At 50.4% G+C, this 27758-nt stretch overlaps 1 protein-coding gene across 1 annotated transcript in view; it reads right to left on the bottom strand.

Moving 5' to 3' along the window:
* Positions 1-1940: 1940 nt before the first annotated feature.
* Positions 1941-27758, bottom strand: part of RNF165 (ring finger protein 165) — a 113606-nt gene continuing 87788 nt past the window's right edge. Inside the window, exons 2-8 of the mRNA XM_045458285.1 lie at positions 23768-24083; positions 21782-21892; positions 16492-16621; positions 14211-14315; positions 13772-13867; positions 8802-8908; positions 1941-8313 (exon numbers count right to left, since the gene is read on the bottom strand). Of these exons, the coding sequence (XP_045314241.1) occupies positions 8196-8313; positions 8802-8908; positions 13772-13867; positions 14211-14315; positions 16492-16621; positions 21782-21892; positions 23768-24083 (983 nt within the window). The 3' untranslated portion in view covers positions 1941-8195. The remainder of the gene's footprint in view (positions 8314-8801; positions 8909-13771; positions 13868-14210; positions 14316-16491; positions 16622-21781; positions 21893-23767; positions 24084-27758) is intronic.

Here is a 27758-nt window from a genome sequence, read left to right as displayed (position 1 = left end):
CTTGGGACGTGCCTGTGAGGGTTTCCAGATCAGATTAGTACTGGACTCATAAAAGTAGACTGCCCTCCCTGGTGTGGGTGGGCCCCTTCCAACGCCTTGCGGGCCTGAACGGAACAAAAAGCAGAGGAAGGAAGAATTTGTCCCCTTCCTGCTCACCTGCTCCAGCTGGACTTGGGTCCTCTCCTGCAGTCGGACTGGGATTCTCACGATCGGCTCTGCTGGTCCTCAGGCCTTTGGACTCAGAGTGGAGCTCCATCACGGCTTTCCTGGGCCTCCAGCCCATGGGTAGCAAGGGCCGGACTCAGCCTCCAGAAACACACAAGCCAATTCTGCTCAATACATCTCCTTTTGAATATATCTCCTACTGGTCTGTTTCTCTGGAGAACACTAATACTCTTCTTCCTTCACTTGACCTCCTGGGGGAGCGTCACAGCGCCTGGGAGTCACAGGCCTGTGCAGAGTGTGAGCCTAGATGCTCTCTGAGATATTTCTTTCCTCCCTGGTACTGCCTTAGAAACGTGGGGGGAAGCGAGGTTGGAGGGGATTGGGAAGGGTGTAAATTTGCCCATTGCAGGGGGGGGGCATAAAATCCACAGACAGAGAATTGCTGTTCCAGCCCCCTGCCCCCACCCCAAAGCTAGCCCAGGCCTGTCCTCCCAGGGTCACCTCCATTGCAGGTACAGAGACTGAACAGACAAGGATAACGAAGGGACGCAGGGCCTGTAAATAGAAACCCGTGGAATTCAAACACTGGAAGGAGCCGGGTCCGCCATCCACGTTTTTATAGTTTGCAAGACCAGGGAAGGGAAACGTCTCTCCCCTGTGCTCCTGACGGTTAGTGGTGAGTGGTGAGCTAAGGACTACGGAGCCCCGGTCCATGGACCAAGAAACATACATGGAAATATGTGGAAAGCTACAGCATTTTGGATCACTCACCGGCACAGCAACCAGGGATTTGAACATTCATCCATCTAATGTAAACTATGGGCTTTAGTTAATAACAATGTCTCGATATTGGCTCATCCGTTGTCACAAACCTGCCCCGCTAAGGAGAGATGTTAATAACAGCAGCACCTGGGTGAGACAGTACACGGAAACTCTCTGTACTTTGCGCTCATTCTTCTGTCGACCCAAACCTGCTCTGAACAGTGAAGTCCATTACTTCAACAACAACAACAAAAAGGCTTATTAATGTGGGCTCTGTTTCCAGGTGATGCAAGAGAGTCACCTTTCAGTTTGCTGATCCACACACTGAGAAACGGACTTTAGACGATGCAGAGTATCTGGGTTCGGGCTCTTACAAAGAAATGAGAAATCCATGACAACCGCTGAAAAGCCGACTCCTTCTCTGTTAAGAGCAACCGGGGAGCCCTCTCGTTCAGAACACCAGAGGCTACATTTGAAACTTGATAAAAAATGAGAACTTTCCCCTTTAAGATTCATAAACTAAAGTTTAGGAAACAGGTTAATTAGATCCATGGCATTGAACAAATTTCTTGAGAGATGAAGAGGTAAAAAAGAATGATAAGAGGGAAGGAGTGGAGGAGGAAGAAGGAGGCTAGGAGGGAGGACAGAGGGAGGTGGAGGAGAGGGGAGGGAGGAAGAAGGGGGAAGGAAGGAGGAAGAGGTAGGGGGAATAGAGGAGGAGGAGAGGGGGGGGGGGAAGAGAGGGAGGAGGAGGAGAAAGGGAAGGGGAGAGGGGGAGGAGGTGGTGAGGGGAAGAGCGAAGAACAAGGAGGAGGGGGAGGAAAGGGGAGGGGGGAGGAAGGAGGAAGAGATGGGGAGAGGAGAGGGGGAGGAGAAGGGAAACAGGTGAAGGACAGTGAGGAAAATAGATGGGGATGGTGTTACCTAACTTCTTACACAAGACAGGTCTGTGAGAGGCTTCCCGCAGACACGCCCTGGGTACGCGTGGAAATAAGCACCCTGCACCAGCGAGGTGTAGTTAGCAATGCAGTTCATTTTTATTAGTTATAAATAAAGTACAAAAAATCCACCAAAAGTGAATCTAAGCATTTACACAATTCCTAATGTCTCCGCCTTTTCATTGATGCACTATTGCTTTAATATTCATAATAAATATTCTTCTAGCTTTCTGCTATAAAATAGTCTATGTAGCAAAATGTTGCACAGCACAACAGAACAGAACAGCAGGAGGATTACAAAAAAGGACAATCAACACTGAGGATAATCCTTTCACTTACCAGGGGCAACCAAATTACCCCAGCGGGCCTGGCGCCGGGCGTGGCTGGCTCTGGAGCTGAGAAATGAGCCACGTCCGAGGCCAGGGTGGGGCTAGGGAAAGGCGAGGGGCCGGGAGGAGGGGAGGTGGGGGGGGCACAGGCCAGCCAGGGCAAAGGGCCCCTTCCCACTCTGACCCCGCAGAGCGGCGTAAGGCATGTCCGTCCAGGAGCCCTGCCGAGGGGGCCGTGTCCGCCAGGCCTGGCAGTGTGGTGGCCATGCCGTCTCCAAGGAAAAAGCAGGAGAACACGGCTCCGGGGCAGAGGCAGAAAGGGAAGCTGGGCAGGCAGCAGGCAGGAAGCCCAGGGAACGGGGCCCACAGTCTGGCCGGAGCAAAGGTGGGGCTCAGGGACCCTACGCGGCCCGGCCACTCCTGCAAGCCTGGGCCGGCAGTGTGGTGGGTCTGGGCCTCCGCCTCCTCCCCCATCAGCACCATCCCGGGGCCTCATGTGGAGGATGGACTTCTCCACCAGGCAAAGGCAGTGATGTCAAGAGGCAAGAGGGAAGGATGAGAAGGAAAAGAAGGGAAGGAGGACAGGAGGGGTCCTCCTTCTCCCGGCCAGGGTCACAGCCCCGGCTCAGAGGACCCCCGGGGGGCATGGACCTCCTCTCTCTCTTTTTGGCTCAGAGGCATCTGGGCTCACAGCATTACCAGCCTTGGAGGTGACCACTTCCCCCAAACCCTCCCCTAGCATTCGTGGTCCTCAGTAGTGAGACCGGAAGGCCCTCCAGTCCTTCACAGCAGCCCCTCCCCTCCCCACAGCTGTGGAACAGGGGCAGAGGTGGAGACGACGCTGGGAGGAGAGATCATGGGTCTGAAATCCTTGTCCCAATCTGTTATCCAGGGTACTGCTCAACAACAGAGGCTCCAAGAGAGGACAGGACAGGTGCCAATCCCAAACACCACACTTTGGGGCTGCTGTTCTGCCTATGCGCTCCCCACATCTAATGAGATGTGGACTTCAGCTCGCTCTGCAAATGACCACAGAACCCCGTGAAAGCACACGTCCTGCGTCTGGGGATGTGTCCACCTATCCCGCCTCCCTGACTCCCGCGGGATGCTGCGTATAAAAGGACAAAACCCTTTCCCGGTGTCTACCGTGAGCAAATCCACTGAATAAATTCTCAGGACGCTCTCTTTCTCTCCTTTTTTCTTTCATCTCCTTCTCTCCACCCCTCCATCCTTTCTCTTCCCCTTCCTTCTCTCCTGAGAGGTTGAGAAAGCCCAGCGAGGGGTCCCCACTGGGTCTGTATCCTAGTCTATCTGGGTCTGAGGGACCCTAGACACCCTCCCTTTTGCCTCCCTCACCTCTGCCCAGAACCCTGAGACTCAAGGAGGCCAAGCAACTTGCTCAAGGTCACAGGCAAGTTTGCAATAAAACTGGTCTGAGAACCTGAGCCTCCTGACCCCCCAGTCCAGGGCTCTTTCTAATAAATCAGGCTTTCAGATTTTGGCTTTCAGATGCCCCAGCTGGTAATGTCTGAAGGGCCCAGTTCTGGAACCAGAGAGATACGGAGCCCAGGTGGAGAGAGTGACCCCTAGGGGCCCCTGACCTTCCTCGGAGGCAGGGTCGGCTGAGGTCGTGGGAAGGGTTAGGGAAGAAAGAAAAATAGGTTAATGGTGAGGGGGCTGGGGAGGGGGCAGGGGTAGCAAGTGAAAGGATTACCCCAGTCTGCTGACGAGTGCAAATTATATTTATATATGTGCTAAATACAGTCACTATATTGGAGTTTTTCACTAGGTCACAGCATACAGAATCAAAGGTTTGCATTTCGTATGGAATGTATCCAAAGAGGCCAGCACCACAGTAGGACAGCTTGCAATCACACACCCTGATAGTTTGGACGAAATAAAGTTCGCGGAATTTTATTTAAATTTTTTTTTCGTATTCATAGTTGTTTGTCATCGTACCAATGCATGCAAAGCATTCCACTCCCAGAAACAACGCCAAAATGAGGTAATAGGAGTAATAAAAAAAATTAGTATCCTTTCTAAATAAATAAATTATAATTAAAAATGCAAAACAACTATAAAAATAATTAAATAAGAACCCACGATATCTACAAGTTAGTCATAAATTATGATTGTTAAATATAAGGCATTTAAACTCACAAAACCCTGTAAACTAGCAACGTGCCATGTTTTTTGTTTTTTGTGTTTTTTTTTTCATTTTTGTTTTTCTATCAGCTGAAATCGCTCTAGCATTTGCTCTACGCGCAGGAGATGAAACACGACAGGGGACCTGACAGACGTTGCTACAGCCCCACGCGGGGAGTGTTTGTCCCGCCGGCGGGCGGGGGGCTTGGGGGATTTCTTCAGGAAAAAAAAAAAAAAGAAAGAAAGAAAGAAAGATCTGGTGCTTTTTCTTCACCATTGAAAAAACTGTGCTTGTTCATTAGGCGTAAAGAGTTGAGAATACTTGCAGGGAGGCTGGGACATTTGCAGAAGAGTAGCTTGAGTCCTGTCACGACTGCTGGGCCAGGGCCACGGGGGCCAGGTGTCCGGGCCAGTAGAGGAGCCCCGCGCCCTGGCCCGCCCCCCTGCTGGCGCCAGCCGGCGCTGGCTGTGGCTGTGGCTGTGGCGTTGGTTTCGTTGATTGGCGTCCTCTGCAACCCGCTGCGGCCAGGGCTACACTGCGGCTGGGAGGCCCAACTTGAATCCTGGGGTGGCTCTCGCCCCAGAAGGCACTCATGCGTCTCAGTCAAGAAAGGGTCTGAGTCCCTTGAGTTGAGCAGTAGGAGGACTACCGGGGGTCTCCCCTCCCGGAGGTGGTGGGTACAAGATGCTGAGGCCCGAGCCTGCCTCTTCTCCGTCTTCCCGGGCTCCTGGGCGAGGGAGAGGGGGCTTCCAGGGAGCAGAAGCACAGACCCCTCTCCTGTCTTCTCACCCAGAGAGCTGCCCGGCTAAGGAGCCTGGAGCTGGCAGGAGCCTGAGTCCACGTCCCCTCCTGTGCCCCCCCTGCAAGGTGCGAGGGCCCCAGAGAGATGGGGAGGGGAGGAGGGCTTCAGGATCCACCCCCGTAGTCAGCGGCTGACCTCTCCCCACTGGGTGATCCCCACCCCAGTTAGTGCCTAGTATTGGCCCGGGGCACTCAGAGCGTGCCCAGAACAGGGAGGAGGAGGGGACCGCACTCCCACTCTCAGCCCCTGAGACAGATGTTGGTGCCCACAGGAAGTTGTTTTCAACAGCTCGGTGGGCACGTGGCCCTACCACTTGAAGGATGTGTTGATGTTAGGGAGGATCAGAGAATGTGAGTGTCGGAAGGAAATTTAGCAAGCATCCAATCCAGACTCCTTGCGTTGCAGCTGAGGAAACTGAGGCCCAGAGAGAAGGAGGTTTCCAGCATTACGTGCTTGGTCACTGAAGAGCCAAGACTGGAACCCGCGGACACCAGCCCTCGTGCCATCTGGCTCCGCACTGGCTCCCCCTACTTGCTAGCCTTCTGAACCAGACTCAGAGAGAACAAGAGTCCCAGACTAAGAGGGGAGTGAGCTTCCCTAGACCACCCTGGCTGCCTCCTGGTCCAAAGCAGGCTGGGGAGAAGTCCCAGCTTCCTGTGGCTACTAGTGATGAGCTTTCCCCCCCAAATCCTGATTGGGAAGCACTTTCTGCACTGGTGGGTTCTCCAGCCTTCGGCCCTGGAGAGAGTTCATACACGGAACTATGGAATTGGACGACGTAATGCTCACTGCTGTTAACCCTGTGTCAGTGATAGTCACTTTTGTGCTATTGTATGTGTCTTGCCTCCTTGGCTAAACTGTAAGCTCCTCAAGGCAGGGACACTGTCCTCTCTCCCAGCACTGAGCAGGCACTCAGGAAAGATTTTATAGAACACGAGAGTATTGGTGCTGGAAGAGGCTTCAGTCTGAGTAAGATCCTTGAGTAACCCTTCCACCAGAAGCCACATCCCCATTCTGTGCCTGCAGGTGTCCAGAACAGCCATGCCTCTGCCCGACAGCTTGGGTTGTGCTAGAAGGTTCTACCTCAAGCCAAAATCTGCCTCTCAGTCATTTTTAACCCATTGGTACTGGTCATACCCTTAACCTTATAGAATTTCTTCATATAGGGGATAAGTATCCTGTCCTGCTTAGTCTTCTCTTACTGATATGAGAGCACTGAGATTGGGGGAGGGGCGAGGAGAGGGGGAGGCTTCGAGGACAGTGCAAATAAGGGAGGGGGAGGGGTAAAGGAAGAGAGCAGAATTTCAGCTAGGCTGGGGTGTTCTGCACATGGGTAAAGAAAGCTGGGTTGGGGTTGGGGTTGGGATTTGGTGGATTTTCCCATCTCCATTCTTCTGTCCTCCCATCTCCCTGCTCCCTTTGAGGTTCAGAAAAGTCACGGGGTGGTGCAGAAAGACACATTGGATGGTGTCGCTTGGAACTTCCGGATCTCTGTCTCTCACCACTCCCATCCCTAAACCCCCAGGAGGGTCCCAGGACACAGCACGAATGCGTTGAGTGGATGGTTATCAGTCCTCACAACATGTAGGTGAGGGCGAAGAAGTGGAGATAGGGAGGACTGTCGTTTCTCCCCCCTCTCAGGAGAAGGAAAATGAGGCACAGAGAAATAGAGGGACTTGCCCAAGGTCATCAAAGAGAGAAAGAGCCAGAGACTAGGGACACAGGGCCTCCCAAGCCCAGCTGACACCGTCTCGGGGCCAAGGCCATCTCTGAGGGACTCCACTGGGATTTGAGACATCCCATAGGAAGCAGAAGTCCTCCCCCAGGTCCATGGTGTTTGGCCCCAGCCCCTGAGTGCCAGCCAGAGCACTTTGGCCAAGACCAAGGGTCCACCACCAGCTGTACTATCATATGTTCATCATCCAGTGAATTGTTTGCATAGGGAGGCCGTGGCCAAATCGCCTCTTTGTGACAGGGCATACACACAGCCAAAAGGAAGGAGGTGGCATACACAGGGACGTCCTGGCTCTGAGGAACACGGGGGCAACTCGAGCGGAAAGCTAGCTCCGCCCTAGTTCCACAGGGGACCGTGGGACCCGGGACATGGCTGGAACTAAGTGCATGTGCCCTGGAACTGGGGAGCCCTCCTTCAAGACAGAATTTCCCCTTTCACTGACCCAAACTCTGCCTTCCTCGCCCTGGCTGAGCCCCTCGGGTGCCCAGCGAAGCCGCCGTCTCCCCCTTTTCCTGCCCTCCCCTTCCCCAGACGCTCCCCTTCCACACTCCGTGCACTGTAAACATGAGAAAAACAAAAGCAAAGGAAAAAACAAAAACAAAAACAAAACAAGAACCACCCCCCTCCCGCCTCCCAACCCGGGTGAAAAAAAAAAAAAAAAATCATCCTTTTTCACCAGAAACAGGATTTGGCTTTTTTTTTTTTTTTTTCACCTTTGATTCCTTTTTCTTTTTTTCTCATAAAGACGGGAAGATTTGGGCTGTCGTTGGTTGGTTCAGTCAGGCACCAAAACAAGGAACTCAATGAGAAATATTTGGTGCGAATTCGTAATAGCGACATGTCCACCACAAGATGACTAGAGCACCACACACAACATTTTTCTTAAGCTAACATGCTCCGGCTGCCATCCACAGAAATAGCTAGAGACCCCTACATGGTTTCTACGTGGTCGAGAGGTATATACACAATCCTTCAAAGGACAGGATTGAGGGGCCTGTCTATCAGCTAGGACCTTCCAGTTCGCATCCAGATTCTCAGCAGTGTGGGCCCCCCCTTCCCACCCCTGCTCCGGGCACGGCCAGCTCCCTCCCGCGCAGCGAGGTGGATGGGGGCAGTCACCGCTCTGGATGGGGGGGTCGCCCCCCCACCCCTCCTTTCCCTCAGACACTGATACCGCCAACTCCTCTTTCCACAAAATGTGCTTGCAGGCTTTTCCTCTACATCAAATGGCTCAGAAGGCAAAGTTTGGCTGCAAGGGCTATGGCCGTGGGGGGGACCTGGTGAAGGAAAATGGGGTGTCCACTGGCTAATTCCTCCCTCAGCTGTCGGCTCCCAGTTGTGTCTCAATGTCCACTCGGCAGATGGGACATTTCTTGCTCATGGCGAGCCACTGGTCCACACACAGTTGGTGGAAGAGGTGCATACAGGGGAGGCGCCTGGAAGAGAAGGGAGGGTCAGAGGACTGGTGGAAAGAGAGGGGCCCGGGGCGGGGCCAGAGGCGGAGCAACACCGGCTCTCACTGGACTGGGGACCACACCAACACCACGGGGGATGGGCCAAAGAGGGTGTGGGGAGCCCTGTTCCAGAGTGAGGCTGTGGCTGGGATGGGAAGTCATGACGAGGCCCTCCTCCACGAAGCCCTTTCAGACCAGCCGAAAACAAAGCCATGACTTTGTCTTAGACCCATCCAGGCCAAATATCACCCTGCTCTCTCACACTCTGTGTCCACCAGTCCACACCATAGACATCGCACATCTCCGGTGTTCCACGCCCACCTGCCGGGAGCAACCACGCGGCACACAGTGGCACGCCCAGCACACACATGCACAAGTGAGCAAGCACCAGGCCCCTGACATACAGCAGGTGCTTGATCGCAAATGCCTGTGTGGGAAGGGAGGGGGAACAGAAGAGTCTGGCCTCCTACCTCACATCTTCTCCATCTTCCAGCATAGACAGGCAAATTGTGCATTTCTCATCTGTGTCTGACTCCTCCCCCTCTTCCTTCTTGCCCTTGCCATCCTGGGGTCTTCGCTGTGAGAAGAGGAGGGGCATTAGTTACCTGGAGCAGACGCACCTGGTGCCTACTGTCTTTCATCCACAGCCTCCCCTCCCTTACATGTAAGTCAGTGTCTCTCTAAGTTCTTAAGGAAACCCCAGGCTGGTGTGCTGTCGCTAGACCCTTCTCCTGGCCTCCTCTCCAACTCTTCCTCCTTGCCTCAGGATACAGGGGTGGTATGCTGGCCCAGGGCACATAGGGTTTGAACAGGAAGCAGGTGCCTAATGAATCGATCCTTTGCAAAACAATGGTTTGTGCATGAGCGGTTTGCTCTATTCCCCTCATACTCTCCACCCTCCTTACATCCTTTCCAACATAGATCCCTGCCTCCAGGCTTTTCCCTCACATTCAGGTCCAGCAAGCTCCACCCATCCATCCACCCATTTAAACCTCCATCCATCCATCTATCCATCCGTCGATCCATCCATCCTGTTTCCCTCCCTTCCTTCCTTCCTCCCTCCCTCCCTTCCTTCCTCCCTCCCTCCTTCCCTCCCTTCCTTCCTCTCTTCCACTCAACTAATGTCATTTATTCATCTATTACTAGATGAAGGCAAAACTCCTCAACCTGGCATTAACTCCTATAATTTTATATTGTTGGATCTCTTCCTATCCAGAAAGTTCCTTTAGCTTAGGCAACAGCTCCAAACACAAGTCTGGACATCAAACATTCTGTTTATACTTACTGACTTTAGTTGTCCTGTTGTAAATTCTATGCTAATTACTTGAAAATAGTTAACTAGTTTATAGGAAGTTCCAAGCTCTTAGATGGTGTGGACCATGGTCCACCCTTCTTTAGGTACCGTTCCACACTTGGCCAAGTAGAAGGCACATCACTGGTGCTTAAAAACATATTCTGGAGAGCAAGGAATCTAATCAGTGAATGAAACCAGCCATGTTTCTTGTCCTCATCTCCATGCTGTGCAGTGAAACAGTCTGATAATATCCATGGGAAGAAAACTAGCCCTTCGGGCCCCTTTCCAAAGAGAAGCAGGGGTAAAGGCCATTCTTGCCAAAAGAAAAATCTGAAGAGTCACAAGGTAAGAAACATGCACAGAATGACTGTAAGCTTCATGCCAGGCTTGGGGGCCAGGTTTCCCCACTCTGGTCCCTGGTCCAAAGCCCTGGAGATCCCTAGTGTGATATGGCGTCCAGAGTACCATAGCCTCCCTGGAACACTGAAGAAACTCTAAGCTTCTGCTCTCAGCCTCCCTGTGCCCTGCACACGCTAACTGCAAACCATGCGATGGCCACTGCAGTAAGTGTGCCCTTATCTAGAATCCAGAAAATCAAAATTACGCCCTTAGTCACATATAACCACCGTGGCTTTTGAGTCTGAATGGAGTCATGATAGTCGGCCTGCCTAACAGCCCAGCTGTGTTTCTGGTGGGGAGTGGCCTTCTTTTAGCTGGTCCTTTGAGAAAAGGGATATTCCATAAATGACACTAATAAGAGTCACTATTTGCCTATTTTCTCTTGTTTCTCCTGACCATTATTCATGATTTCCTTTTTATAGCTAATGATTTAAACCTAATTGTCTTACCTTGTTTTACCATGTCTAATCTATATTTAATGATTGTCTCTTTTCAAATCTTTTCCTATTTTCTCTTTTGTGTTTGTAATCTTTTAGGTCTTCTGGGTTTTTTCTTCTCTTCTCATCCATATAACTTTTATTTTAACAGTAACTTTTCTCAGCATTTATTTATTTCATATTTATTTTACTCCTTCTGTCTGTCCCTCTTTGTCCTCATGCACAATACCTTTTCACGTCAGTGTTACTGGTTTTAATTCTGTATGTTGCTTCCATATCTTTTTTAAAAAGTGTTTATTTTATTTTTGAGAGAGAGTGTGCAAGTGGGGGGGGGGCAGAAAGAAAGAGAGAGAGAGAGAGAGAGAGAGAGAGAGAGAGAGAATCTCAAGCAGGCTCTGCACTGTCAGTGGACAGCCTGAGCAGGGCTCAAACTCAGCAACCATGAGATCATGACCTGAGCCTAAATCAGGAGTCAGACCCTTAAACAATGAGCCACCCAGGCACCCCCTATTGCTTTCATATCTTTGCCTAATTCTTATTTTTTACATTTTTCTACATGAATAGATTTATTTTATAGATTCTATTCTTATATCACCATTGTAAAATATTTTTCATTTTGTTTTGTATTACTTGACTCTCAGTTAAAATTTTTTAAAATGTATTTATTGATTTCTTTTGAGAGAGACAGCCATCAGCACAGAGCCTGATGTGGGACTCGAACCCACGAACCATGAGATTGTGACCTGAGCCAAGATAGAGTTGGATGCTTAACCGACTGAGCCACCCAGGCACCCCTCTCAGTTCACATTTTCAAAGTTTTTTTCACAATTTATTTGGGTGGGTCCTAAAGTTTGTCATTTCATATTTTTAATTCTTCTGGTTTCTTTTTTATAATATTCTATTCTCCTAATTGTCCCTTTAGTCTCATCATTTTTACCTCAATTCTTTATATCATTGGCTTGGTCCACATTCCCTTCTCATTCTCAGTGTGTGTTCTGTTCCTGTCTCCTCACGGCCAGTTGCCACGAGGGCAGGTGAGGGTGTGGCCCTGGCAGGAGTGAGGACACCCTAATCGGTGATGCAGAAGCTGCTCCAGGCTCCTGAACACATCACTCATTCCTTCCGTGTTCTCTTCCAGTAGTCTAAAGCTCTCCCTGCAGAGAATGATCGTTTTCCACTTGGAGATGACACCTTTAGTTACTGAAACACTGTCATTTCCTCTACGAACACACTACCCATATAGGACACATCGAGGTTAATAAATGTTGATTGAAATCACTTACGGGTGAATCCAATGCCTCTATCTTGGTCTGCAGAGACCAAGATTCATAGTCTTTGACACTGACTGCATGGACACCTGGGCAAGCCTAGAACAAGTAAGCCTTGTATCAAGGTGAGAGTGGTTCACCATTCCCGGTCACTCACCAGATACCAGGCACTGTACTAAGCTGCTCTATGCATTGTCCCACTGAATCCCTGGAGCACCCCTTATGGTCGCTACTAACACATCATTCCTGTTTTACATTATAAAGGTCAGAGAAGGGGCCAGAAAAGCCAAGTAATTTGTCCAGAGTATCTAGCTATCAGCAGTAGTTATGAACTGAATGTCTGTGCCTCCCATCCCCAAATTCACATATTGACGCCCTACCCTCCAATGTGATGGTACCAGGAGATGGGGCCTCTGGGAACTAATTAGGTTTAGATGAGGCCATGAAGACAGAGCCCCTGGGATGGTATTAGTGCCCCTATAAAAAGAGGAAAAGACACCAGAGCTTCCTCTCTCTGCCATGTAAGGTTACAGCAGAAGGCGGCCATCTGCAAGGCAGGAAGAGGGCCATCACCAAGAACTAAATCTGCCAGCACCTTGATCTTGGACTTCCCAGCCTCCAGAACTGCAAGAAATAAATGGCTGCCGTTTAAGCCCTCCAGCTGGTAGTATTTTGTTATAGCAGCCCAAAGACAGTGGTAACACTGAAGTTAAAAGCTGGCCCTGTCCGACTTCAATGCCGGGTGATCACAACCACTGCACCCTAGTACCTCATGAGGAAGTGAGGATGGGCTCTGGCCTGACCACCATGAGCATTTTCCCACTCCAAGTTTCTCAGCACTTGCCAAGCTTTTAATTGTTAAATTTTAAAAAACTATTTAATACTTGTTTCCATAGAATTTATTTTGTAGGCCGGTTTTAGTTTACATGAAAACTGAGCAGAAAACACAGTGCATTCCCAAATCCCTCCCCCTCTCAACACCACACACACACACACACACACGCACACACACACACACACACACATTTTCCCTATTATTAACATTTTGCATTAATGTGGTATCTCTGTTACAACTGAAGGACCAATAGTGATACATAGTTATTAACTGAAGAACATTTGTTTACGTTAGGGGTTCATTCTTTGTGTTGTAGAATTCTATGGGTTTTGACAAATGCACAATGTCATGTGTCCACCATTACAGTACGTACGATAGTTTCACTAAAAATACCCAGTCACCCACGTGCTCATTTATTTTCCCTCCCCAAAGCCGTTGGCAACAGGGATCTTTTAACTGTTTAGTTTCACCTTTTCCAGAATGCTATATAGTTGGAATCATATAGTATGCCACCTTTTCGGGCTGGCTTCTTTCACTTAGTAATACGCATTTAAGGTGCCCACATGTCTTTCCATGGCTTAATAGCTCATTTTTAAAAATCATGGAATAATATTCCATTGTATGGATGTACCACAGTTTGTTTGTTTATTCACTCACTTATTGCAGGACATCTTGGTTGCTTCCAAAATTTTTTTATTTATTTGAATGTTAAAATGTTTTAAAAATCAAATCCCTGGGTTCTAATCCTACTCCACATTCCTGAGCAATAACCCTGGAGAATCTACCTCTACAGGCTTAGGGTAGAGCCTGTAAACGTGTGGCTTTAAAAGCTCCCCAACTGATCCTGCTGGTCAGTGAGGATTGGAAACCCCTGCTCTGAAGGCTTACTTGCCTATTTGTCCACACAAGGGATTGGACTTGGAATTCTCTTCTAAGGCAAATCTCAGCCTTCACTGCAGGTGCTCCCTTGGCTCACCTCATTCAGATACAAACATTCACATACCTGTACCCCTACCTAATACACCCACTCACAAGTCCATGTGTACCACACACCCAGCCCTCCTCTTTTATGATGAGAGGCACCCCCATCTCCCCTCCTGGTCACACCTGACAGAGACAAGGGAAAAGACCCTGGGAAAGCATCACAGCTTCAGAGCATCTAACCACAGCACCTCAACTATGCAGGCTGACCTGCTTGCAGACGCACCTTCTTGTATTTGTGGGGGAAGGTGAACCTCTCGATGGTGTTCTGTACGGCTCCCCGAGTCACATTTCCCAACCTGTCCTCAAGCTGCAGCAGCTCCTGCAAAGAGAAAGAGAAAAATGGGGATATGTGCACTCTGCATGTACAAGCTCATACACACACACACACACACACACACACACACACACACAGAGGATAAGGAGGAGGGGCACTGAAAGATGTTAACAGGAACGATTCACATAGCCATCAGGAAGAACTTGCCTGGTACTGAGAGACCCCACAACTCTACTCACTCTCTCTTTTTCTCTCTCTTACTCTCAACCCTGAAGCTCCCTGCAACCTCCCATGCCCTACCCACCAGCAGGGGAAAGAGGGAGGGGACAATGAAGAATAATGGTGTCTCCACCAACCCAGCTGGAGCCGGACAGAGGGGCAGGCATACCTCGTAGCTCTCCCGCACTGCAGAGGTGTGTCTGCTGGGGTTCAGTCCCTGGAGAGCAAGGAAGTGAAGCTGAGGGTAAGGGTAGTTTCGGATTTCATGGACCACCTGTTGGGGAGGAAACGCTCAGATGGGATTCCTGGCTGCATGAGCCCAGCATCCAACTCCTCACCACCCTCATAACCACCAATCTGCACACCCTCAAGATTCTTCAGGCAGAAGTTCTATCTTTCCTGCTCCTCTGTCCTCCTCTCCTCATCAAGAACAAAGCCTGTACTAGACCAGCCCCAGAAAAAAAATAACAAAATCAATGAAGTAAATATAAATTGGGGGCACCTGGGGGCGCCTGGGTGGCTCAGTCGGCTAAGCGTCTGACTTCAGCTCAGGTCACGATGTCGCAGCGTGTGAGTTTGACCCCCGTGTCGGGTTCTGTGCCGGCAGCTCAGAGGTTGGAGCCTGCTTCGGATTCTGTGTCTCCCTCTCTCTGCCCCTCCCCTGCTCACACTCTGTCTCTCTCTTTCTCTCTCTCTCAAGAAATAAATAAACATTACAAAAATTTAAACTAGGGGCACCTGGGTAGCTCAGTTGGTTAAGCATCTGATTCCTGATTTTGGCTCAGGTCATAATCTCGCAGTTTGTGGGTTCAAGCCTTGCATCAGGCTCTGCACGGACAGCAAGGAGCCTGCTTGGGATTCTCTCTATCCCTCTCTCCCTGCCCCTCCCCTGCTCACACACACGCATGTTCTCTCTCTCAAAAATAGATGGGTAAACATCTAAAGATATATATAAATTAGTAAATATATATACCATATACTAACATAATTAACAAAATAACCGAGCTGATTGGGCATGTATTTCGTGGCAAGCACTGTCTAAGCACTTCACATGATTAAGTTAATGATCTCATCTGCTCTAGAATGTGGGTGCAATTACACATTTTCCTGATAGGACAAATAGGAAAATCCCCATTTTCCTGATGGTGCAAATGAGACACAAATAGATAAAGTAGGTGCCCAAGTTATGCAACCAAGTGGCAGAACCACAATTTCAAACCCAGGCAGTTGGGTGGCCACGGGCCACTTCCTTCCTCTCCACTCTGCACTGCCTTAGACGGGGAAGAGCTGGGGCCAGGGTCCTTACTGGGAAATGCAGGTGAGAGCACAAAATTTAAACACAAAAGACTCGGTAATCAAGGTAAATAATATCTTCACGCAGTATCTTTTAAACGGAAATCAATGCGGAAGTCCACAGTGAACAAAATATCAAAAGCTTACATAAAGACAGGAACTGACCCTGTGCTGGCAGGGCTCTGCCTCCCTCACCTCGCTCTGGCATCAGCTTTGTGTCAGAGGGGCCAGATCTCCATCACAGCTCCTCGCTGCATGAACCCTGTTAGCTAACCCCCCTATGCCTCAGTTTGCCAATCCGTGAAATAGGGACAATGCCCTTGTGGGTAAGGTTATGGATAATTCACGCAAAGTGCTTAGAACAGGGCCTGCCATGCAGTAAGCGCTCGATAAACGTCAGCTTTTTTCCCCAGGAGATGGTGCTTCATGACACGAACCATCGCGCCTCAGAGCTGACGAGGGCTCCAGGCCTCTCATTTGACAAATACGGAGACTGAGGAACTGAGTGGCGAATGACACAGGCAAGGGCTGGAAGGGTGGAACTGTGAAGCAGCTGCGTGGAGATAAGATTTTGCCATCTGTCTTTTGCCGCTTTGATGGAATATCCAACTTGGCTCCACTCAGCTCGCAACGCCAGGGACCGACCAGAAGGCCCCCAAACCCAACCTGCCCCCTTCTGCCACCCCGACGCCTGCGGTGACAAAGACCAGCCCCCTGCAGAAAGCAGAGCTGGATCAGCAGGCAGGGCCCAAGGGCCACCTGCGGGGTCTCCTCTGTCCCTCACAACAACCCTGTGAGAAGGACGAGGCAGGCTTCTTCCTCCCATCCCACAGATAAGCAAAATCAAAGCCCAGGGAGGCACTGACTCCAAGAAATTAATTAAGTGAGGCCAGGGACCACCAGGACTGTTCTGTCCTCGGCCTCTTCCCCACAGACCACAGCCTGCCACGCGCCCCCTTGGCTCCTCGAGCGCCCCACTCAGTCCTGCCGCAGTACCGACTCTGGCCGGGCAGGTGGGAACAGGAGTGGGGAGGGGAGAGCAGCGTGACAGCAGGACCCACGGGAGCCTCTGGCCTTGGCCCACCCTCGGCACCCAGCCGTCGGCACCCGCCGGCAGCAAGGGGGGGGTCTGTTCCCAGCAGGGCCCTTCCACTCACCATCTGCGTGGAGGAGGAGTTTCTGGGAAAGTGGTGCATTCGAGGAGTCGCTAGGTAATGCTGATAGTGCTGAGGGATGGGCCGCACCTGGAACTGGGCAGGGCTCAAGCCGGCGTCCACGCTGAGATCCCTGCAGGGACGAGGCCACAGGGCGGTGTGACTCAGCCGTCTGAAGGGGGTCTGGAGGACGGACCTCAGACCTCAAGCCCAGGGACAAGAGTCAGAGTCACAAACCACCAAGGCTGCAAGGGGCTTGGCATCACCAGCCGACGCCGTCACCTCTCTTTAAAAACGGAGACTCAGAGGAGGCAAGGGGTCTGCCAGGCCTGAAGGGGCCGGGACGGTCTATGCCTCACAAAGCTTCTTCAAATTAGTGCACCAAGGCTCCCTCCCAAGATAAAGCCCGGCCCTGGCAGAAATGCTGAAAGAAGACTCCAAATAGAGCTGCTCAGGGAGGGATATGCAGCAAAGGGAAGACAAGGGAGGCAGAGACAGAGGTGGGAGCAGAGGCCGTGTTTGGAGAAAACCACAGAAGAGGGACGGACCTCTAGAGCGGTGAGGTTGGAAAATCTATCCTGGACCCCTGCCCCCCACTCCTGCAAGTACAGGAAAACTCATTTCCCTTAAAAATTAACCAGTCAATGGGGTGCCTGGGTGGCTCAGTCAGTTAAGCGTCTGACTTCGGCTCAAGTCATGATCTCACGGCTTGTGAGTTCAAGCCCCGCGTCGGGCTCTGTGCTGACAACTCAGAGCTTGGAGCCTGCTTGGGATTCTGTGTCTCCCTCTCTCTCTCTGACCCTCCCCAGCTTGTGCTCTTTCTCTCTCTCTCTCTCTCTCTCTCTCTCTCAGAAGTAATAAGTGAACACACTTTTTAAAAAAAATTAAAAAAAAAATTTAACCAGTCAATGTGACTGAAAAGGAACCAGGTCCTTGGGAAATGGCTAATTTCAGGTCTGGGGCAGAAAACGCACAAAATCTTTTGAAACATCTTGTCATAACTGCGAGTAAGGAAGCTACCCCAGGTCAGAGGTGAAAAGGATTCAGGAACCATCCTGAAGAGGTTCCCCCTGGCCAGTCTGGACACCTGGCAAGTCAGTGAGCATAATTACGATGGATGGAAACCCATCGCATAGGTTATGTGACGCTAAGGAAAACAGGGCCCTTTGAAGCATGTCAGGGAACCCAGACTTCATTTTGAAAACTAGTAAAGAAAGGGAAAGAACACAACATTTACCCTGCCTTTCCTCTATTAGCTGTACTTGAGGGTAACCAAATGGCTGAAGAAGGGAAATTTCTCGTCATAAAAGCTTCCTAGGTAATAAATGAGGAAGCAAGGATTGAATTGTCACCTTTTTGCAGCCCCTAAAGGAATAGAGGCTCCTGGCGAAGATCATTTGATGTTACCATCACAGAAGGTAAGGCAACCAGCTCTGCTGGAAGAACACACCCCCTGTGAAGGATTTTTGCCAAGAAATAGTTAAGAGCTGAACCGGAATCTGCTCAAACCTTGATCTAAGCACCAGAGCACAGGGAACATAGAGAAACTGAGGGAGGTCTTAAGGGATACACCAGAGTACAAGTGCAAGTAGCTGAATCCAGAAAAGGAGAAACTCCACAGAAGCAGCCAAATTCTTCAACAAATACGTCAAAAGAAACAAAAACAGACAAGCAAACAAACAAACAACCAATATGAGGGGCATTTGGCATTAAAGGGATTTCTGCTTCTAGCCGTGATATACATATATATTACGATGTACATGTAGTGCTGTATTTCCTGAATATATTAGCCCAGATCCTGGGATAACTTTTCATGAGTCTATCATTTGGGAAGTGAGCTAAATTCTTGGATCCAGTTGGAAGCAAACTTAGAAACCCACTAATCCAGCCCCCGGGCTCCCCAGGTCCTTCTGAGGCCTGAAGAGTGGCCGTGCCTGACCCACGGTCCTAGGCGAGGCAGTTTGGGCCACCTGGGTTCTAAGCCTTGCCTGGGCCCATTCCATTGACCTGCCTCGGGGAAGGTGTTCCATGGCGCACCCTCATGTGGCCGAAGCTCTGGCTGTCAGTATTTACTTAGCAGCCTCAGGGAGGGACGGGGGTGGGGGGGGGGGTGGGGGGGGGCACCAAATTCAAAGCAGCAAAGAGATATTCAGGGAATTCTACCAAGAGCAATGTCCAAAGGAACTTAGAACAGAGTCGACCCAATTGCAAGAATGCTAACTGGGGGAGCAATGGCACCTTGACCCTCAATGAGTGGGATAACCTGCCCAGGTTGGCCCTGGGTGGTCTCTGGGATACCCCTCTTATCATCTCACCAGAAAATTCCTTCCCAAACCCAGGATCCCTGAAAAGGGGACGCTCACTGGGTGCAAAAGAAGCCTGGATTGGGACTTACCCTAGGACACATCAGCCCCTCGAAAAGCAGTGTCTCCCACCTTTCTGCTGTTGCCCCAGACTGTGAGAACCTGGCTGAGGGTTGAACAGGGTCACAGAAATACCTTACAGCCCTAGAGCCACAGGGTTAACCCAGAACGGTGTTCTGGAGATTTCCTGTGGGCATTGTCTCAATGCACAGTTTATGACAGCTCTGTCTAAATATCAAGCTAAACTTGGACTGCCTGGGTGGTTCAGTTGGTTGAGCATCCGACTCTTGATTTTGGCTCAGGTCATGGTCCCAGGGTCGTGAGACTGAGCCCCATGTTGGGCTCAGTGGGCGTGGAGCCTGTTTGGGATTCTCGCTCTCCCTCTGTCCTTCTCCCCTTCTCACACATGTTCTCTCTCTCCGTCTCTCAAAAAAATTTATATATGTGTATATATATATACACACACACACACACACACACACATATATATACATATAGCTAATATAGCTAATATATATATAGCTAATATAACTAATATATACATATAGCTAAACTTTATTTTCCACTATCAATGGCCTTGAAGCATGCTGTGGTCCAGTTGCTACACAGACCCTTACGTTCTTCCCTGGGGGAGCATCCGTGCTGGACCATCTCACAGGGGAATCTGGAGGCTTGGCAGAGGCACAGCTGCCTGCAGGGGAAGGACAGCAGGAGGCTCTTGTTCGCTGCCCCGCCTCACAGGTCCCAGGTGCCCCTGGGGGGCTCTGCCTGGGCAGGGCTAGGGCTGGGGGTAGGTAGTCAGAACAGGGCATCAGAGTTGGAACTCTGAAACCGGGACTGAGTCAGAGAAGGGGCACCACGAGGACAGAGACATTGGAGCTCAAGTTCAGGGTCGCGTTATCAGGCATGGACCCAAAAGGGGGCATATCTGGGATTGATCCCCCAAAGCCTGCTGCTCCCACACACTCTGGGGCCAAGGTGCCCAGCTAAGAGAAGCTGCCTAGGTAGGGTTCACATATCCTAAAGTAAGGGTGACAGGCCAGGCAGAGAAAGCCCAGGGTGGACCCAGGTGTGCCTCGGGGCAGGGGCCTCCCCTCTTCCCCCGCTAAGGCCTCTCAGGGCCTCAGTCTTTATGTTTCTTAGGCAGACAGAGGTCAGGAGGGCAGAGTGATTGAGCTGCAGGAGGACGGAAGGTCTGGCTAGAGCAAGCAGCCTGGCAGGGCTCACACCCACACTGCACCTGACACCTCTCCAGGCCACCACTCTCCACTCACCCGTGTCACCTACCCGGTCCCAACCTGCTGCACTGGCCCCGACATGTTTGTTCAAATCACTCGGTGTGTGCTGAATTGAATTCAATCGGATGGGCTTGAGTGCCGAGGGACAGAATTCAATCCAAACTGCAATTAAATCTTCCTGATTTGAATCTGCTAATTAGAAAAAGCCTGGGCTGAAGTTGGCCGCCATGCAGCCTGTCTTTTAAGGAAGTGTTCAATTTAACAGTGTCCCCAAGAACCAGCAGAGGGCTGAGAGACATCGGAACGTGCCAGAACAACAATTTCCTGCCCCTGGAAGCACCCTGCACATGTAACCAACCAGAACTTTCCAGTTTTTGCATCATTCATTCCTGGATGTCCAGTTCGCCCAATGACTGAAGAATGACACAGTGAATGTCTTTTTTTTTTTTTTTAAATAGTCCATCCCTGGGGCCCCCCGGGTGGCTCAGTCGGTTAAGCGTCCAACTCCGGCTCAGGTCGTGATCTCGCGGTCTGTGAATTCGAGCCCCGCGTCGGGCTCTGTGCTGACAGCTCGGAGCCTGGAGCCTGCTTCGGATTCTGTGCCTCCTCCTCTCTCTGCCCCTCCCCTGCTCATACTCTGTTTCTCTGTCTCTCAATAATAAATAAACATTAAAAAAAAAAATTAAAAAAAAATAGTCCATCCCTTTCCATAGAAGTTTCTTGTTTGCTTTTGCATTCCTTCAAGAAACATTTTTGACCTCAAAGTTGCAAAACCAGCACAAAGAATTCCTGGATACCCTTCACCCAGATTCCCCACGTGTTGATGTTTTACTGTTTACTGCATTCTTATTTCATTCTCTCTCTCTCTCTCTCCATGTATACATATACACATCTACACACACACTTCTCCAGGGTTTGTTTTTTTTTCTGAACTATTTAAAAATAAATTACAAGCATGATGCCCTTTAAGCCTAAGTGCTTCAGTAAACTACACGTCTTTTTCATGTGTTTGGGTGTTTGGATCTGACTCTAGACTAGGTCAGCCAACTCTTGAGCTAGAACCAGAGAGTCAGGTAGGGCAGAGGACCCAAAGCCAAGCAACGCTGCAAAGACATCTGTCTCCAGTGCAAGAGATAGTGGAAGGCCTCGTAGGGACCTGGTGCCTGAAAGGCATCAGGCAAAGCTCTTAATCTCTCTCCCCAGCTTCTCTCCCCAGTCCTTACCTCCAACCCTGCTGGCTCTGCCTCTACGAGCCTGTGTTTGGTCTTGCTGACTGGCCCTGGCTCTTCTCTGTGGATCCCTCAAGGCCCACCCCCTCCAGGAAGCCTTCCCTGACTGGCTAACTCTTGAGACTCTCCTTTCTGCCCGCCTCCCCAAAACTGCTGGTTTCCAGCCCTCACTGACCTTGGGAAATGTTTTGTAACTCTGTCCCCTCCTCCCTTGCAGGACCGTGAGCACAGAGCCCCAAGCCGGGTGCATGATGATATCCAGCCACATAATGAGCTAATTGCTGAAACCAGGCCCACTGGGGGCCATTTGGCCTTGAGGTTGACTGGGGGCACAGGCAAAGGCAAGAGCTTGAGGACTAGGCCTCCTCCCCCATTCAAAGTGAAGGAAACAGGGTCTCCATGGACCAGCAAGACCTTCCTCCGACCCTCCTCCCTCCCTCGCTCAGGGGCCGCAAAGACTCACCAGTCAGTACCCTCAGCCAAATACCTGGGCTGAGGCGTCTGGAGTTGGTGGCCGAAGTCGAAGCTGGGGTGGAGGCGGTGGGGGTGGACAGACACACGCTCCTGACTCCGCCTGCACAGGAAGGGAAGGAGGGCCCGCGGTGTCACGGCTGCCCATGGCCAGCCCAGCTCCCAGGACCACCGAGCAGCCGTCGTCTGCCTGAGCCTGCAGCCTACAGAGCAGTGGGCTCTGCCTCCCTTCCCAAACTCCGAGGACATTCCCCAGCTTGGCAGCAGCCTGACCATTCCTGCTGCCCCGGCTCTGTCCACTTTTCTGAGGCCTCTCCCCGGGCGTGCCTGCAGCAGGCCACCCGTCCCACCCAAACTCTCTCGCCTCCTCTGCTCCTTCTCCTACTTCTTCCTTCTGAATTTGGTAGGCTGTCCCCAAGACACACAGATACGCCTCCTGCAGGCTTCCGCACACCTGTGCACCCCTCTCCTCCACCCTTCTCTACACTCTTCCCAGCTTTCGTAGTGCCGGTCAAAGCCGCCGCCTGCAGGAAGGCCTCCCTGAACACTCCAAGCATGGTGACCTCTTGTCCCTCCGACCTGCTACAACATTCATCTCTGCCCCTGCACCTGCACCCCTACAGTCATGGATGAGACTCCACTCAGAGCCTTAGAGACCATCAGGTCCAGCAGTCTTCAAAGTGTGTTCCAAGCACCCCCTGGGGATTCCTGAGGCTCCGTCATGGGGTTCGTGAGGTCGAAACTATTTTCATAATAATACTGGGACGTTATTTGCTTTTTTACTCTCATTCTCTCATAAGTGAATGGTGAGGTTTTCTAGAAACCAAATGTGATTCTGCAACAGATTGAATATGCAGAAGCAGACATGAGAACACAGCTGTCTTCTATTAAGCCAGGCATTAAAGAGATTTGCAAATATGTAAAAAAAAAAAAAAAAAAAAAGCCCCTCTTCTCACTACATTTATATATAGCTCGTTCCCCAAAAAAGATATTATTAGTGTTAGCATGAGTTTGTTATTGTATTTTGAAGTGAATTAATAAATATTTTTAAAATTTCTTAGTTTTAACTTCCATCATGGTAAGTATTAATAGTCATAACCCACATAAACAGAAGCTTGTGTAATCCTCAATAATTTTGAAGCGTGTGAAGGGTCCTGGGACCCCTGGACGGCTCAGTGGGTCAAGCGACCAAGTTGGGCTCCGGTCATGATTTCACACGGCTCATGAGTTTGAGCCCCACATCGGGCTCTGTGCAGACAGCTCAGAGCCTGGAGTCTGCTTCAGATTCTGTGTCTCCCTCTCTCTCTGACCCTCCCCTGCTCATGCCCTGTCTCTGTCTCCGTCTCTCTCAAAAATAAACATTCTTTTTTTTTTAAAGAGTGTAAAGGGTCCTAAGGCAAAAATATTTGGGAAGCACCAGTGTAATCTCTTTCTCTTGACAGAGGTGAAGTGACTTCCCCAGGGTCCCACAGCCCTTCGGACCTATCTGATTAGTATTATCTAATTTTACTCTCCATTTGTTTCGGACCTAGTCACCTCAACTAGACCTCGGGCTCCAGGGCGGAAGCAGCCACGTCCTTTGGTGTCCCTTAGAGAACCGAGGTGTTAGAATCAGGTGACCATGGAGCTCAAGGAGACATAAGGGACCCCATCTCCCCCACCGTGAGCAGAAACCACCAGTCACTCAGTCCCCGTCCCTGCACCTGGGTGGTATGACAAGGACACACACTAGCTACTGAGGGAACCCGTGTGGGGTCCAGGTGGTGTTCCCTGCCTGACACCAACGCCTCTAACGAGCAAAAGCTGTCCCCCCACCCCTACCCATGGCGGGTAAGCCCACTCAGGACCGCCTTCCCAGCCCGCGGGGGGGGGGGGGGGGGGGAAGCCAGGCGTCCTGCTCTAGGCCCTGCCCCCGGCCGCCCCCACCCCTCCACCCTCCTCCCCCCCACTCTGCTCCCGGCTGCAGCGCCCACCCCACCTCGGGTGCGAGACGAGCCTGCGGTGCTGGGCTTCCAGGAGCTGCTGCTGCAGGAGGTATTGCTGGTGCAGGGCCTGAGGTAGGAAGGAGGGACCTGTGACGTCCTGGAACTGCAGGGTGGGCAGCGGAGTCAGCGACTGGTGCAGGGTGCCGCTGTGCTGGTGGGCCGGGGCCATGTGGGCGCTGAGGCCCGGCTGCGACTGCACGGGGTGCGCCAGGGGGAAGTCGGGGGCCAGCTGCTGCGGCTGCGGGGGGCCCAGGTGGAAGTGGCGGCAGGAGGTAGCGTGAGGATGCTGAGACCTTTGAAAGGGGGCACCTGGAGAGGAAGGACAGAGAAGACTCGGTGAGGACCCGCCCTGCGCCCCTCCCCCACCGAGGGGCCGCCCCGGCAGCTGGAGAAACGCCCGGATTTCGCCGGAACACAGCAGTGTCGTTGCTCTTAGACACACGCGGCCGTCTGTAATGCCGCCAGGTAGAGGCTCTGTGCCGTGTGTGTTGGAGGAGAGAGGAGCGTTTCGTTTACTGACCCGATTCGCAAGCGTCCTTTTAAAAATCAACACACTTGTTGGAGGAGGTGTCAGGCCCCTCGCGGCAGTTTGGTCTTCTTGAATTCGACGCCTGCCGTGCACCCTCACTAACCCTCCTGCCCGTGTTCATAGATGCCACCTAGAACACAGGGAGTCCAGCCTAAGGACCCAACCCCGGGGGGAGCCCTAATTTCCAGAGATGAAACAACCAGACATTGTTTTCCATGCAGTTTCGGGAAACAGACTAATCCACGAAAAGTCATTTTTTTGTTCCATAAAAGTTAAATAACTTGTTACAGTGTTACAATGTATTTAAAAGCAACCGTTTCCAAGAACGAGCTGGGCTCAGGGTACGCTTAATCTAGTCTCCACGACTCTTCTAAATAACATTGACCTTGATGACAGGAAAGCCTTACAGATTCTCCATGAGGAAAGAGCCAGCTCTCAGCTTGGAGGCCCTTTATGAAGACAAGGGAGAGAACTTGGCACTTCAGAAACGTTCACCGGGGCTTCCTGCTAAACGTGGCAGGTTCAGCACATGTCTGCTCCTTCCTTAACCCCACTGAAATGAGAGCAAAGTTGTAAAGAGAAGATAAACAGCTAAGGACAGAGAGAACAGTAGAAATGACACGAGCCGACAGCAGATGTCAACAGATTTTGGAAGATGGAAAGCAAATGGAGGAATTTGCACCGCTGAGAAACCGGAAATGAGTGCCCGCCCGAGGGGGCGGGCAGCAGGAAGTGGACAGATTTTGCCGCCCCTCTGGGTCAGGAATTGGAGGTGGTGGCTGCTTTGGAAGGCTGGGGAGAGGGACACCGATGACAAGTCTGTATGAGGACCAGTTCTGCCTGGGGCTTCTCCCCTTTCCCACGGAGGCACTGACTACCCCCTCCCTCATCCTGGCATTTTGTAGGGAAACTGGGCCAGAATGCAGCAGCGTGCTCAAACGGGGGGCCTTAAGTGAAAGTCTATGCACGAAACTTTGGAAGCCCCTGCCCCCTTCTGCCACTTGGCTCTGAAAGCACGGTCACCCAGCAGCGCAATGGAAACTGGTCCCAGAAAGACATCTGCAGATACTTCTGGTTGGGAGGGCCCAGTAAAATGGCTGGGTCCCCAACTAGCCGCTCTGTAATGAAACCTGTACATTTAAAAGTCCATACAGGCACACACAATCGCTCCCACTTTCTGGATAGCTTTTAGTGACCTAGTCTTCACCATGAACAGATAGCCCAAGGGTAATCAGTCTCTGAGGAAGATTACTGACTGAAAAGAGAGACAATGTATCAAGGTTTTAAAAGAACAAAACAAAAGGAACCCAGAAGAACAGAGGCCATGCGAAGGAAAAACCCTATAATTGACATCCTCCGAGAAATAAAATGTTGGATCTATGAAACAAGAAGTTCTTTTAAAAGGAGCTAAGAGAAAACCAGAGCTCTTGGACATTAAAAACAGAAGGGTCAGAAGACAAAGCTGGGGAAATTTCCCAGGAAGCAGAACGAGAAAACCGAGAGACAGGAAATAGGAGAAAACAGATGTAAACATAGACGGATGGGTCGGAAGGTTACATACGTGACTCGTGAGAGAGAAAAGACAGAGAAAACAAGGGGGAGGAGAATATGAAAAACATTGCAAAAGATAGTTTCCCAAACTGACGGTTTGAGTTTCTAGATAGAAAAGGTCCTCTGAGTGCCCAGCAAAATGGATAGGAGAACCCACACTGAGGCATCTGACTGTAAAATATCCAAATTGTAGGAGCCAAGATGATTCTAACACTTTCCAGAGAGAAAGCAAACAGGGGCCACACAAAGGGTCAGGAAGCAAAATAGCATGAGGTTTTTCAAAAGCAACATTGGTAGCATTAAAACAGTAGAGCAATTGCCTTCAGGATACTGAGGGGGAAAAAGATTTCAATCTAGAGCTCTATGCCCAGCCCAACTATTGATTGATCAAGCATGAGAATAGAATATAGACATTTTCGAACATGCTGGGTCTCAACAACATCAACCTTCTCAGCACGTTTCTCAGAGAGGGACTGACACAAACCAAGAAAGAGGAGCAGACACTAGGGGGTGTGGCCTGAAAGAGATGGGGTTTCCCAAGCCGTGCAGTGGCTCCAGCACTGCACAGGAAAGCAGCTGGAAGGGAGGCGCTCTGAGAGGGTGTCGTGGGGGTGGAGATGGAAACGATAGGACTACCAAGAGATTTAGCCACATAAAAACAGTGTTTGAAGGGGGTGCCTGGGTGACTCGGTGGGTTAAACATTAGGCTCTTGAAGCTGGCTCAGGTCATGATCTCCCGGTTTGTGAGTTCGAGCCCCACGACGGGCTCTGCGCTGACAGCTCAGAGGCTGCTTGGAATTCTCTCTCTCTCCCTCTCTCTCTCTCTTCTCCTACCCCACTCGCACATGTACTCTTTCTCTCTCTCAAAATAAATAATTTAAAAAATTTTATAATATTTGACAGAATTTTGCAGTTTGACAGAATTTGGTAAGAATTTGTGCAAATGTCACAAAAAGCAAGGCAACCACAAAAAATAATGCTAAACCACAAAAAGAGGCAGTTATTACCTCCCAGGAAAGAAAAAGTTATGCAAGAAAGGGTAATTATTATGTACTACTTGGTTCAGCAGTAAAAAATATTTATATTACATATATATTATATTATATTATATGTATAATAAAGCAAACATTAATAAGCTATATTAGAACAGAAAAAGACATTTCTCTCTTAATAAGAAACTATAAGGGTGCCTGGGTGGCTCAGTCAGTTAGATCTCGGTTCTAACCGAGCTGACAGCACAGAGCCTGCTGGGGATTCTCTCTCTCCCTGTCTCTCTGCCCCTCCCCTTCTCACGCACTCTCTCTCTCTCTCAAAGATAAATAAACATTTTTTAATTAATTAATTAAATAAAAAGAAAATGTGTAATGTCAAAATTGAAAAATCAACAAATAGCATTATAAGAATTTATTTAGAAATTTACTTAGTAATTTATGTGTTTCAGGAAGTGAACAGCTAAAGACGAGTGGCATGAGTTGGGCTTTGGGCTGTAGGAGAGGGGAAGAGGCAGATACATTGCTACATGTATCTTACATACTGGTGCCTTTTGACTCTGTAAATGATGGGCATGCCCGTTGATAGACGTTTTTAATCTTTTAAAAATAACTCTTTGCAAACCCAAATGAAAACCAAAAGAGTTTCTGACTGCCCTCAAATGAGCCAGGAAAGAATTATCTAGAAGGTTTATTTCTACAAACATTCTGGATAAGTAGGACTTCTCTGCCTGTTGAATTCTGGCTTTGCTGAGTCCAGGGGCGGTGGCCTGAGCAAGTAGGTCCTGGATTCCCCTTTCTCCCTCACTCATGCCTGACCATGAAAAGAGAAGAAAAAGGCCAAGGTGACAGAGGACAGGGGCAAGAAGAAGGAAGGAGGGCTGTTGAGAGATCATGGAAAGAAGTGAAAGGCGG

Source organism: Leopardus geoffroyi, chromosome D3 (genome assembly GCF_018350155.1).
Source record: "Leopardus geoffroyi isolate Oge1 chromosome D3, O.geoffroyi_Oge1_pat1.0, whole genome shotgun sequence".
Taxonomy (NCBI): domain Eukaryota; kingdom Metazoa; phylum Chordata; class Mammalia; order Carnivora; family Felidae; genus Leopardus; species Leopardus geoffroyi.
The sequence above is the reverse complement of the archived record's forward strand: the minus strand, read 5'-3'. Positions and strand labels throughout refer to the sequence as shown.